Below are 13,066 nucleotides of genomic sequence, written 5' to 3'. Positions count from 1 at the left end.
GGTATCAAGTATCAGAAGAATGGCAGCACTCTAGTTTAAAACCATCACAGCCCAGAGTCTATTGTGCTGGGAATAGACTAAGTATCACCATTTGTGCTGGTAAAACTATCTTTCATATCAAGCAATCAAAATTTTGATAAATTTTTGGTCCAATCACAACATAGACATTTCTCTGAAACACCGAGGAACATTAATAAAACACATCAGTCAGTTACATTCATTCTTCAAAGACCTGCAGCAGCATCACAGAAAATCTATTTAAAAGGCATTTCTCTATTTATAACACTTTCTTTAATCCTCTAGATGATGTCTGCCTTAACAGAAGACACTTTTTCCCAAGACATTCTATTGTCCCTGCTGCTTATTGTTTCTGTATTATCAGAAGCCTTTGTTACATTTCTTGCTGAACTATTTATGCATTTGTGACAACAGGATTGTTTGCTGAGCCATTATGCTGCTAGAACACAAGACACCACGTCCTGACAACATAGAATGCAGGAATGTTGCAAAAACAATCAACCAGTATTTCTCCAAGTCGACCGAGCAGGAGGCTTACAGCAGGTCCATCTTGAGCAGCACAGGGAAATAAACCAGTCACTAGACTTCAGGAGATCTCTTTGTATTATGCAGAAGCAGCACAAGTCCTTACACCTTTCATCCTGCTTCTTCCAGCGCAGAGGAAGAAGGCCATCAGCAATCTCTCTCAAATCACTGCTGCTGAAAACTGTCACCTCACATTCCCCTCCCACCTCACAGTCCTCTTTTTGAGGCTCTCCCAGCCATCTCCACAAGAACTAACTGGAACTTCTGGTGATGAAGAAACAGATCTTGTAAATATTCCTATTAAGAAACAAGGGAAAAATGTGCATTTAAAATATTTCTGATTAAAGTGTTCAGCATAGTCAGAGATTTTTTTTCCCCAGGTGGTCAAAAGCCTCTATTAGCTAAGTCTGCAGTTTGTTTTGAAGTCATAGAAAATGGTTTTTTCTGATGAAAGACAGAATAGCCCCAAAAACAGAAGTAAAGCCTCAGCTGTCAATGTACAGGGCAAGAAGCAGCTATAATGCAAGTCGGTCTGAACCATGTATGACCAGCCTCAAATCCCAATATGGAAAAGTCACCTCTTAATAAAAAAGTAAAATTAACCACTGTGTTATCTTGATGCCATTTAGCCCAGTACCATGGTACTGGTCCAGCAGGGAACATGTATTCTTTCTACTCTGAGAGGATGGCAAATTCTGGAAAAAGCAACCTTTTTCTGAAATCTGAATGATTTCAAAGCCTGCTGCTTCTAGGCTATGGCACTGTTTAAGCCAATACTCTTTAAACATCTGGCATGTAAGCTCCAAAGTCTTCCTAAGTGAATAAGGGAGACTGATTAAGCAGAGGATTATGAAAATCCACTACTACTAATATTCTAATATTAGTAATATAGAATATTCTTTCTACTATTGAACAGACTCCAATGACTTCCAAAATCTATACAGCTAGGAACTTAAATCTCTATTCTTTACTATTAGGAAATTACATCTCTCTTCTTTTTCCATAAATCAGTGTAGAACTATTGATTTTCAGGAAAGGAGCCAGTAGTGTATTTATGATGTCTCCCTGTTCCTGTAAGAGGTCCTTAAATTTGCTGTTTAAAAGTGAAGAACTTTTGTGCATTCTCTCAGTAAATTTTTCTAGTGCACATTTACAGGTTAAATATAATTTATGAGCAGAGTAAATTACACCAATTCTAAATTCTAATCTCAGGAACTCTTTGATTCTCTCCCTTCTTCATTTTGCAAGTTTCTATTAGAAAATAGACAGTTTTCCACCGCAGCCGCAGCTTCTTGGGAATTATACCCCCTTGTCTTTTCTGTTAAGATCAAGAGCAAAACAGCTTTGTTAAGCCAAGGAAAAGGCACAGTTTCCTATTCTTTAACCATGGAACTGAACCCAATTTTTTCAGAAGACTTTCTAACTTGCTAAGAATAGAACTGGACGTAACTTTCCAGAATCAAAAAGGCTTTTACTCAAAATCCCCTAAGATCACACATTTTAGTTGACCACCTACCTCAAATCCTGTTTAGAGTCACTACTTAATGATGCATTTCCCACTCTAAAAGTAGGATGGTATTTCTTTGGTCCTGGATGCCCGATACTTTTCCTTTTAGTCATACAGGAAATTGACATGCCATTAGCATGGGTTTATTTCCTCCTTATACAGTATCCACTCCTATGATTAAAGTTCCCTAAAGGTTTGGGAAATGTGCATTAGAAGCAAAGGCAGAAATATTAAATGACCTGGAAACAGAAAAGGCATTAAGCTGAGCTACAAGAGGAGTAGATGACAAAATCATGAGTGTCACCTTCCCTCTGTCTCATACTCAGACCCCTGTATTGGGGCACTGATTCATATGTGCTGGGAGATTGACCTGGGCTGATTAATGAGATTATCATTTTCACCTTTTTACACTGAGACTCTTACAGACAGAATTGACTCTGTTGCAGGGACACGCCATGAATCAGACCACGAACGCTGCAGGCTCCTGACAAACACATTAAAGCAAATGAACACTGATTTCTTTTGAATCTGCTCCTGCATGTGAGTCACCACAGTCAATTATCCAAATCAAATGTACGAACAGTGGGCAGCAAAAATAAACATTCAGATTAAATCACGCACGAAATCTGTCTACGCCACAGGAAAAAGGCTTGATTTCCACCACTGATGTTGAGGCATGACCACAATAAACAGCATCCAGCAGCAATGCTAGCACAGGGAACACGCCTCAGCTCTGCTCAGCTGCACTGGCGTAACCTCGCGTGGCCCCACAACGGGGCAGAAGGCAAGGGCTGATCCTCACAGCTGACCAGCAAACGATATTCTTATTGAAGAGTATTCTGAACACACCTCATGAGACAACGCGCGGCTCGGACAGACCCGGGGCGAGGAGGTGGATCCCGATTCTGCTGTGCAAGGAGCGAGGACACACATTCGGGCACCGGGACACCGAGACCTCGCTAAAAACACACCGGCCCCTCCCGCCGCCGCCCCGCGCGCTGGGAACGCGGCGGCTCCGGGACCGGAGAGGCTCCGACAGAGGAGCCCCCCGGGCCTGCGGGGCGAGCGCCGCAGGGGCAGGGATCAGCCGCTCACCTCCTACCAGCTTGGGCACCTTGCCGATGCGGCCAGTGATGTCGGCCGTGAGCACGGCGAAGTCCTGCTCGTAGCTCTCGAAGTCCGCGGACATCGCGGCGGTGCCAGTGCCGCTGCCGGGGCGGCCCCGCCGACACTGCTCTGCGCCGCTTCCGCGTTCTGACACCACCAAATGCGCCCCGCCCGCCCCCGGCCGCCTCGCCGCAGGTTCCGCCGGCACTCAGGTGCTTCTACCGGCACGGCTTTAAGCGGCACGGCTTTAACCCGGAGTGGCCTGGCATGCGGAGTCGCGTTGCTCCGCGGGCACAAACTGGCGGCGGCGGTGACGGGTCACTCCCGCCCCGCAACCCCGCAGCGTTATAACCTCCAGGGGCACACGGACGCGGCTGCCGCACCGGCTGTTTCCTGGCGGGCTCGTATTGAGGGCGCACCGCGGGCGGGCGGTGGCAGCGCGGTACCCGCTCCCCCCCCGCCCCCGCCGCTCCTCCCCTTCCCTGCCCACCCCTTCCCATCCCTGTCCCTTCCCGCCCTGCCCTCGCCTGCCGGCGGGAGCCATGCACGGCGGCGGTGGCGGCGGCAGCGGGGCGGCGGCGGCGGTCGGGTGGCGGTAGCGGGGATGGCGGTGCCGGGCGCGCTGGGGCGGGCGCGGCGCCTGTGCCACTGGGGCCCGGCAGTGGCGCTGGCCGTGGTGGCCGTGTGCTCCGCCACCGCCATGGCCGACGCCGCGCTCTGGTACTGGCCCCTGGACACGGCCGGGGGCAGCGTCAACTTCATCATGCTCCTCAACTGGACCGTCATGATCCTCTACAACTACTTCAGCGCCATGTTCGTGGGGCCCGGGTACGTCCCGCTGGGGTGGACGCCGGTAAGCGCTGCCGTGAGACCACCGCGCCCCGGGGCCGGGCTCTCCCGCGGTCTCAAGGGCAGAAACCGCGTGTCTTTCCATGCCAGCTCTGTCTGCTAAGAATGCTCCGGGCTCGCAGGCCACTCCTCCCTCCTTATCTTGTTCCGAAATCTTCCCTTTCCGCCTCTTTCCTCCCCCCTCCCGCTCCCCCGCCCCGCGCTTAGTTGCTGCTTCTCCCAGCGTTCCCAGTCCGCTCCAACTTGCTCCGTTCCCTCCCCTGTGCTGTCAAGTCTCTGTGTTTTACAGGGGCTTCTCAAAGCAAAAAAACAGGAAACAGGTAGTGTTAGCAACACTTGAGAACCTCAGGGTTATCTGCAAGCTCTTGCAGGCACTTGTACTGGAGGCTTTGCTGCCAGCAGTAACAGTTACAAGAAATTAATTTAGAATTTTTTTTTTATGTGAGCCAGAAAATTATATGTTGATCTTATGCTTAATGCAATACTAGATGGAAATTTGCCTTTCCTGTGCTTCAGTAATCTCTTGGAAGAGGGAATAGTCAAGGACCAGAATGATACAGGTTCAGAGTTTCAAGGCAGCTGCCCAGAGTTTTGTGTTCCAGTGGCACAATAAAAAGTTTAGTAATAGTCACATTTTTACTTGTGGAATATTACTCAGGACAGAGTCTAGTCAGAAGAGGATCCTGATGTAGCCTTAGCAAGACAACTGCGTATTCCACTTCGTGAAGGGAAGATTTTGGCCACAATTACTACTGGCTATCAACAGGTGTCTCTGTCTCTCATCCTGCTGTAGTCAGTGTGTGTGTGTGTGTGTGTGTAAGAGAGATTATAGGAGCATTATTATTAATGCTTAACCAGTACTGTATCTTAGTGGTAAACCTGGATTGGCTTTTGGAATAAAATGGAGAGACAAGGGGCACAAGATTGATTGTTTGTATTTTTTTTTAATTATAAAGGCCTCATGCTGATTTTTAGTCTCAGAACTTCACGTTCAAATCCTGCTTGTACAGTCACTCTTGCTAACTGAAGAACTGTTTGTTTCTTTTAGCAACCAGCACTTTCAACAGTGGGAGATGGCTGTGTTGAGAGCCAGATTAGCTAAGATATTATTTCATTTTGGTTTTTTCTCTCTTTGCCACCTACCATTAAATAGTGTTGGACTGTGAAACTCACCCTTTCAGAAGAAATCAAATATGTTTAGGCTAGGAAAATTCCAAGAATATGCATTGTTAGTGAAGTTATGTATATATCTAACACTCCTATTCTTCTTTTTAAAGGAAAAATCTCAGGATTGCATGTATCTCCAATACTGTAAAGTGTGTCAGTCTTACAAGGCACCTCGTTCACACCACTGTCGAAAGTGTAACAGGTACTGTCTTTCTTTAAAATTATTTAAAGTCCATATTAAAGCAGCTTAAAAATCTAATCATAGGCTATTACCATAATTTGTTCTTCCAGGACTTGTATTGTGCTTTTTAAAAAAGCTTCCATATGGACACTATACCCATTTTGAATATTTCCTCTTTATAGCTGTATGATTTCTATACAGTTTTACTGTATTTTAGTTTAATAAATGAATGTCTTTAACATTTTCCTTATACCTTGAAATCAGTTTCTCCTAAGAACTTCTTGACGCTACTAACAAAACAATGCAGTCTTGCTTCAGGGATGTGAGTGTGTGTAAATACCTAAAAGTCTTTTTTATGTTCTGAGTCCAAACATTCACCTACTGAGGGAGTAGAAAAATCTTTTCTGTCATCTTTCCAAAAGTGAATTAAATGTTGATTTGAGTGGAAATTTTGTACTATTCTTTTACTCTTCACTAAAGAGGGTTTTTTTTGAGGGGAGTCTGCATGTTAAGTGAGGCAATAAATCTTTTTTAGGTCAATTTTAGAAGTTTGTACCTTGTTATCTTCCGACAGACTTGTTCTGATACAAAATATGCACTGGAATTTAGTGCAGCTTGAAAAAATCAAGGCATTTCAGCTTTCTGCAATCCAAGCTGTGGTTGCATTTATCTTGGGTTTACAGGGCAGGTCGTCCTCTGAAGGATTGTTAAACAATGGGGTAAAAGGATATTGCAACATACATGTTCATTTGTTATTTCTATAAACACACTGTGTTTTTAGGAAGTTGAAACTCTAGAGCTGTGCTGTAATTTGGCTGCATCATCTCCAGAGTTAAAATTTGAGGCTCCTTTCCTTGTGTGACAATCTTTACACTGAAGACTGATCACTTAGGTGGTCACTTACTTTTACACCTGTCAAGCTAATTTGGGATGTGAACAAATCTTTAACCCGGTGGGGGTTTTTTGTACCTGTAAGCTACACCAAAATAACCAGCTTTAGGTTGAATACAAGAGTGTATCTAGGGTGTTTACACTTGGTAAAGATATTTTGAAAAGGATTTTCAGTAGTGTGAGGTCAATACATAACAGTTGAGGAAGCTTTCAGTGTTTACTCCTGAAAATAAAGAGGCACTAACACACTTGCATCTGTGTAACTTTAAATATTTTCCTGCAAGTAGTTCACAGGGAATTTGATATTTCCGCTATTTTTCTGGTGTGCTTATTTAAAAAAATTAGCAATAATACTAGTGCTTAATTATTGTGATGATAGTTCTTACAGATCCCATCTTACGGCTCTGTTTCCTGCCTCTGGAATATGCTGCCTTTTAGTAGCTAGCAAGTTTGAGTAAAGAGTAGGACAGATAACTAAGAAGGGTAGGACCTGGAAGCACTTTTTATTTGCTTTCTTTTATTTTATAGTGTGGAAATATAATTCTGAATAGCAACAAAAAAAGAAACTACTGTGTTTGGAAACGTTGGAAATTGGTGGGTTTAGATGAATGAATGGTGTTTGAATAATAAAAAGTTAGCTGTCCTTTTCTGTGAGCTTTTTGCTAAATATCATATGTGTCCTTTATATTAATCAATATTTGTTATTCACAGATGCGTTATGAAGATGGATCACCATTGTCCTTGGATCAACAACTGTTGTGGATACCAGAATCATGCATCTTTCACTCTGTTTCTCCTCTTAGCTCCACTGGGATGCATTCACGCTTCTTTCATATTTGTTATGACTATGTACACTCAGCTTTACAACAGAGTAAGAAATCATAATTAAATGCTTAGAGTATTATTTAAGTCAGATGCGTAAGTTATCTCTGGAAGTATGAGATAATTTGGTTTTCTGAGAAGCAGCATGTGGAATTCCTTGCTATTGTTTCAACATGTGCTCTTAGTTCTGCTCTCTACCTATGAGAAGTATATATATTAATTGGAGGAGGATTCAGGAAAAGTTGTTTCTGTGTTTTGGTTTTTTTCCCCTGTTGCTTGTCATAATCATAGAGAGTTTCCTAGTGCTTTACATTGTCTGAAGACAATTTCCGTGTAGCACTTTTATATATAGAGAGAAAGGCTGTGTTGTGGCTGCCACAGAAACTAGCTGCTATTTATTTCCAACACACAAGTTAGATGCTATTTATTGTCTTTTACTTGCCACTTTTTTAGAATTATGTCCATTTCTTCAAGGAAAGAAAAGTATGTTATTTTTGGGACTAAAATTAAATGTTAGTTTGTGGTTTTTAAGTGGAAAACTTTAACTGTAGCAACAATGAGCAAAGGTTTTTCTGCAGTGCAGCCCTTATCTCAGATTCATGGTTACGATTATAAGCTTTGATTTCACCCTTTGTGGTTACAGTGAAGAGCTTGTTAACATGAGCTGAGTGTAACAGATGAAGTTGTGTTTGTAACAGCTGAGTGCAGAGTGACTATGTTGAGAACTGCTATCTGCCAAAGCTTTCACAGGCAAACCTGTAGCATTTCCGTGGGAAGTGGGTACTGTTCTGTGCAAATGTTGTCTGTCTGGTACTGATGAATGCGTTTTTGTTAACATGCAGGAGTCCAGATATTTTTTGCTGATTTTGGGTCTGTAGAGCTGGCAAGATGATATTTGTGGTTTCACTTTCTATCTCAAAGGTGTCCATCTAGCAAAAAAACATACTGATGAAGACAAAAGAAAAATCTTTTGAAACTTTTTTTTTTTTAATTACTCCACTTGCATTATGAACCTGTCAGAAGCTGGACACTTACCTTCAGAGCCAGATTCCTTCTTGGTAACTTGCTTTGTTTCAGCAGTTGGAATGTTCTAGACCTGAATGATATTTTCCCTTTGCAGATATCTTTTGGGTGGAGTTCTGTGAAGATTGACATGAGTGCAGCCAAAAGAGACCCTCGACCCATTATTCCCTTTGGACTGTCTGCATTTGCTGCATCTTTATTTGCCTTAGGACTGGCATTAGGAACAACTATTGCTGTTGGTATGCTGTTTATTATCCAGGTAATGTTAAGGCTCTGTTACAAAGAAGTTGGAAGTTTTAAGTTTTGCCTGCTTGTGTAGCAGAAACAGAATTCAGGATTGAGATAGGAAGAGTCATTTAGAACTTACGTTGCTGTCTAACTTTTCCAGGGGTTTATGTAGCTTTATCCCAGTTTCTCTGTTGTTACCACAATTTTTTTTCCATTATTTTTCATGAGAGAACTTGGAGGTGAAAGTCTAATGAACTAAAGAAAACATGAGATAGACTTTATAAACTCTCTGAAAAAGGCAAAATACTTGGCCCTGTCTCTGAAAATAGGTATAAATGTGCCCGATATGTTTCTTTAAATGTTTTAGATCTTTGGAAGGAAGCAAAAACATTTTAAGCATAAACTGAAATACTGTACAATACAGACTTAAGTATATAATTCTGGAGCATGTATCTCTGCTGAGTGTTAATTTTTAACATTTTATGTTTCAGTTAAGTCTATGAAAGTTACTTTGTTCTTTAAAATAGATTTAGTTTGTTAAGTGAAGTTTTCTTTGCATAGATGATGTATTTCTGCAGAAAATAAATGCTAATTTCACTTGTCACTTTTATTTTAGATGAAAGTAATTTTGACAAATAAAACTTCAATCGAGTCTTGGATTGAAGAAAAGGTAAGCTCTTATTATAGTATTCTTGTACTGCTACAGAGTTTATTCTCCATATTTATTAGTTTTTTGTTTCACCTCTCTGGATTTAAACCAAAGGTGTCATTTCCATTCACCACTGACTTAACAACTACAAACAGCATTTCCCTTACTCTGTCTCTGAAATTCAGTGAAAGAGATGAGAAATCAGGTAAATGCTTAATTTTTCTTTTCTTTTTTTGTTTGGAGGAGTTTGTTGAACCTAGAATAATATTTGCTTTGAAAAGACTTTGCTTATCCACTTGAAACATGTGGGTGTTTTCATCTGAAACTTGAGTTGTCTTTGTTGTTATACCTACCTGTATCTTTAATTGTCCACCTCACCGACCCATTCTAAGTGACATCTTCTGACTCATGGTTTTCCTCATTTCCTACTTTGAATATTAAGGAAGGATTTTCCTTGATTTAGGAAGATTCTCCTTGATGGGTAGGATTTTCCTTGATTTTGCAGAAGTACTAGAAAATACCTAGTTTTCTTGCCTTTAAATTGCTCTTTGATTTCCTTATCTTTATGGAGGTTTTCACAAGATTTTTCAGGAGAAATACAGTCAAGCAGTAAAAGCTAAATTTAGAGGAAGCAAAACTGACTCAGTGTTTAGAAACTAGTTCAGTGCTACCAGGGTTTTTTTGTGTAAGTCCACAAACATTTCATGAATGTCTTATAGTCTTTCTTTTATTCTGTGTGTCAAAATTACCATGAGCATCTTGATTGGGTATAAGTACTGAAGTGTTGTAATACTGGCTCTTTTCACGGCATCTGGCTGGATGTTCCTAGTCCTGGTAGATCTTTGAATAATGGGACAATTGAATATAAATGAAAGAAATTTCTGCTACAACTCTGTAGTAGATTTTGGAATAATATGTTCAAATTTTAACTGTAAAACACAGGGTGCTAATATGTCCCTTCTGATAACTGAACATGGACTAAGTATTTAATAAAATGGCTTTATTGCAACAGAGGACACTCTTCTGTGGCTGCTCCACTAGATGTCATTGGTACTGTGGGAATGTAAAGCTCGTAACTATGGAATATAGGGAATTCAGAGCATGTCTGTGTGTGCAGTTCTTAGAGGTGGAATTGGCACTACCCTTGTTGAATTGTGCTCATGATCATCCATCAAAGAATCTTGAGCTGTGGAAGCTTCTGTAGGTAACTGAGAATTAATAAGGCGTTGGTCCTTAAAAAAAAGCCATAAAATCAGAGCGTGGAGTGGGTTAACAGTGTAGTCAGTTGACTCTGCTGTTTCAGAGTAAGTGGAGGGTGACGGGGATGGGGGACACTCAAACCAGACATACTTCTAAATGCCATGATTGTTATAAATAGTTTTAAAAGCCTGGGTTAGTATAGCAGGAGTTAACTGCTCTTGCCTCAAAATGTTTGCCTCTAGCTCTCATGGACCCATACAGGGCTTACGACCTGGCCTTTTTCATATTTGCTGCTTGATTGCAGTTTGTAGGGTATGTTTTTATGTACTGCATTTCTTAATTATTTTCTAGGCCAAAGACAGAATCCAGTACTACCAAACGGGTGAGACCTTTATTTTTCCCTATGATACGGGAAGTAAATGGAAGAACTTCAAGCAAGTGTTTACATGGTCTGGGATTCCTGAGGGAGATGGCCTGGACTGGCCAGTTAGAGATGGGTGTCATCAGTACACTTTGACGGTAATTGGTCTTCAACAATATCCCAAGTTAATTCTCCCCGCTATCTAGTTGTCTGCTTTGCTTTGCAAGTATAGACTAGCTTTTTAAATAACTAAAATAGACTGGCTAGAAATACATATACAGTGTTCTGTTGAATGTTTTCCCATTTTTGATAGACTAGAACTTATACTTTTGTGAGTGCTTTTAAATGTTAACAGTATTTCCTATGTTTGTTGAATGGTTTCAATACCTTGCTTCGTTTTGCGTTGAACACACAAGTCCTTTTAAACTAAATACTGCCTAAATTTCTATTTATAATCATTTATAGATAGAGCAACTGAAACAGAAAGCAGACAAGCGAATAAGAAGTGTAAGTATTTGTCAAGTTTGATCTGAAATGACAAAGTATCAATATGAACATGTAATTAATTGCTAAGTCTATTTCTTTTCTTAATTTTAAATTTAGCAATTAAATTAAGACTTTTCCACACAAACAATGTATAGCAACCTCTGCTTAATTCAACTTGGCCTTTAGCCTACTTTGCATTTGCTTCTTAGTTTCCAGATGGGAAGAAATGTGATAATAAAGATAACTGTGCTTCATTGTTAAGCACTTAATTTAAAATTTAAGGATCCCTTTGACAGCCATTGTCATTATGCTTAAATCTAATAATATACTTGAATTTATTTTTTTGGTATGAAACTTATCAGCAAGACCATAACCCCTTAAAATAATCTATTGCTGTGTTCTGTTAAAATTTGTAGGTTCGGTATCGAGCCATAGATGATTACAGTGGTGTCTGCTGCCCTGTGACTAAAGGTGTTAAAACATTCTTCACAACACCGTGCACTGAAGAACCCAGAATCGCACTGAGTAAAGGGGATCTGATTTTAGCCACAAGAGGCTTAAAGTTAGTGGCCCCACACCTTTATGTTTGGTTAAAAGAAATATCGAGATGAGTTCTGGCATCTAACTACCTGTTACGCTTCCTTCCCCAGACACTGGATGTATGGAGAGAAGATTCTTGACTCAGCTGCTGATGGTATGAAGCAGTTACTTTCACTTTTTCTGTTGAAAATTGCAAATCAATTTTATAGCTGTCTGGAAATGTAGCCAATATTATATGTTCAGTTCTCAAAATGTATAATGATGACCTTACTTGCATTAGCTTCTCTCCACTCCACATCCACAGTTTTTAGTCTATATATCTGATAGACTTCCCAGTTTTGAGTAACATTAAATGACTGTCAGACAGGCAGAACTCTCATCTAGTAGTTTACTGGAAGTTGAATGGGAAGGGGGATACTTCATATTCTAAGAAAAAGTTAGACTTTTAGACTCTAAAGATATTAATGATTATTTACTTTTTTGATATTTAAATGGTGGTCTGTCTTAAACACGCCAGATTTCCTATCTACACACTCTGCATAACTATAAGACTGGGATTAATATTTGTATATCTTAAAAACAAGGAGACATTATGTCTTTGGTTTGGAATAATTTCCAAAGACTTTGATATGCATTTATAAAACTAACAACTACATGTGTTGAAGATGTTAAAGGTTCCTGCTGATCTGCAGAGGATCAATATCACAGCCACCTGCACTGAAGCTTTTACTTTTTTTTTTACTTCAGACCTCTTGGTTTGGACTGAAGTAAAATTTTATCTGTGAGACGGCGTGTTGGATTCTGTTATCTCTCCCAAACAATTGTTAATTTATTGCATGTGCATTCCATGTTGGCAAAAGCGAGGCTGCCAGCAGCCAGTACAGACAGTGTCCATGCTTTTTGTGGGAGGTCTGAGACCTTTATGGGCTGGAAGTGCTTTGGCAGCTCACTCCATGAACTCCTTCAAACATCAAATCTAAATGTGCATGGTAATAATTTGTATTGTGTTGCTTATTGTGAAGATTAGCAGACATCTGCTATATTCAATGTTGGGTTTTTTTTTTTAATCAGGTGGAATGTGGTGTGGGTGGGGAATGGTGAATACTGAGAGGCTGGATTAGAATCCAAAATAACATTGGCATTTTGGAGAACTAGGCTTCAAAAATAGGGTGAAATTTGTTAGGAATGTATAGCAAATGCTATAAATAAGCAGGAATAACAAGTTGCACTACAACAAGATGGCAAAATGAATGATTAAGTAGCAGTTCTGTTGAAAAAAGGACTCAATCATAATCTTAAGATGAGTCAACACTTTCAAAAAAGAAAAAAGTATATAGCTTCCCAGATGTATGAAATAATCCTTCAACATCGGCAGAGACTCAGCTGAAATACTGCCACAAGTAAAAGCAGTTGCTGCATCTCAAGAAAGAGTAAGATCAGCTAAAAAGGGTTGAGAGGAAAACAGTGAAAATAATTAGAATAATAGAAAATGTGACTTAGCAGGCAAAGCTG

At 40.5% G+C, this 13,066-nt stretch overlaps 2 protein-coding genes across 8 annotated transcripts in view; one reads left to right on the top strand and one right to left on the bottom strand.

Moving 5' to 3' along the window:
- Nucleotides 1-3,279, bottom strand: part of VTI1A (vesicle transport through interaction with t-SNAREs 1A) — a 273,119-nt gene extending 269,840 nt beyond the window's left edge. For all 4 annotated transcript variants that reach the window (XM_064663314.1, XM_064663312.1, XM_064663315.1 and 1 more), the window contains exon 1: nt 3,146-3,279. In XM_064663314.1, the coding sequence (XP_064519384.1) occupies nt 3,146-3,239 (94 nt within the window). In that variant the 5' untranslated portion in view covers nt 3,240-3,279. The remainder of the gene's footprint in view (nt 1-3,145) is intronic.
- A 23-nt stretch (nt 3,280-3,302) lies between these two features.
- ZDHHC6 (zinc finger DHHC-type palmitoyltransferase 6) overlaps nt 3,303-13,066 on the top strand; it is a 101,167-nt gene continuing 91,403 nt past the window's right edge. For all 4 annotated transcript variants that reach the window (XR_010432350.1, XM_064663309.1, XM_064663307.1 and 1 more), the window contains exons 1-9: nt 3,303-4,010; nt 5,284-5,375; nt 6,957-7,116; nt 8,188-8,349; nt 8,935-8,988; nt 10,519-10,686; nt 10,994-11,035; nt 11,431-11,576; nt 11,665-11,708. Coding sequence is in view for 3 of the 4 variants with exons in the window: in XM_064663309.1 (XP_064519379.1) it covers nt 3,318-4,010; nt 5,284-5,375; nt 6,957-7,116; nt 8,188-8,349; nt 8,935-8,988; nt 10,519-10,686; nt 10,994-11,035; nt 11,431-11,576; nt 11,665-11,708 (1,561 nt within the window). In the remaining variant the exon portion in view is untranslated. The remainder of the gene's footprint in view (nt 4,011-5,283; nt 5,376-6,956; nt 7,117-8,187; nt 8,350-8,934; nt 8,989-10,518; nt 10,687-10,993; nt 11,036-11,430; nt 11,577-11,664; nt 11,709-13,066) is intronic.

This window comes from Pseudopipra pipra, chromosome 8 (genome assembly GCF_036250125.1).
Source record: "Pseudopipra pipra isolate bDixPip1 chromosome 8, bDixPip1.hap1, whole genome shotgun sequence".
NCBI lineage: Eukaryota > Metazoa > Chordata > Aves > Passeriformes > Pipridae > Pseudopipra > Pseudopipra pipra.
The sequence above is the reverse complement of the archived record's forward strand: the minus strand, read 5'-3'. Positions and strand labels throughout refer to the sequence as shown.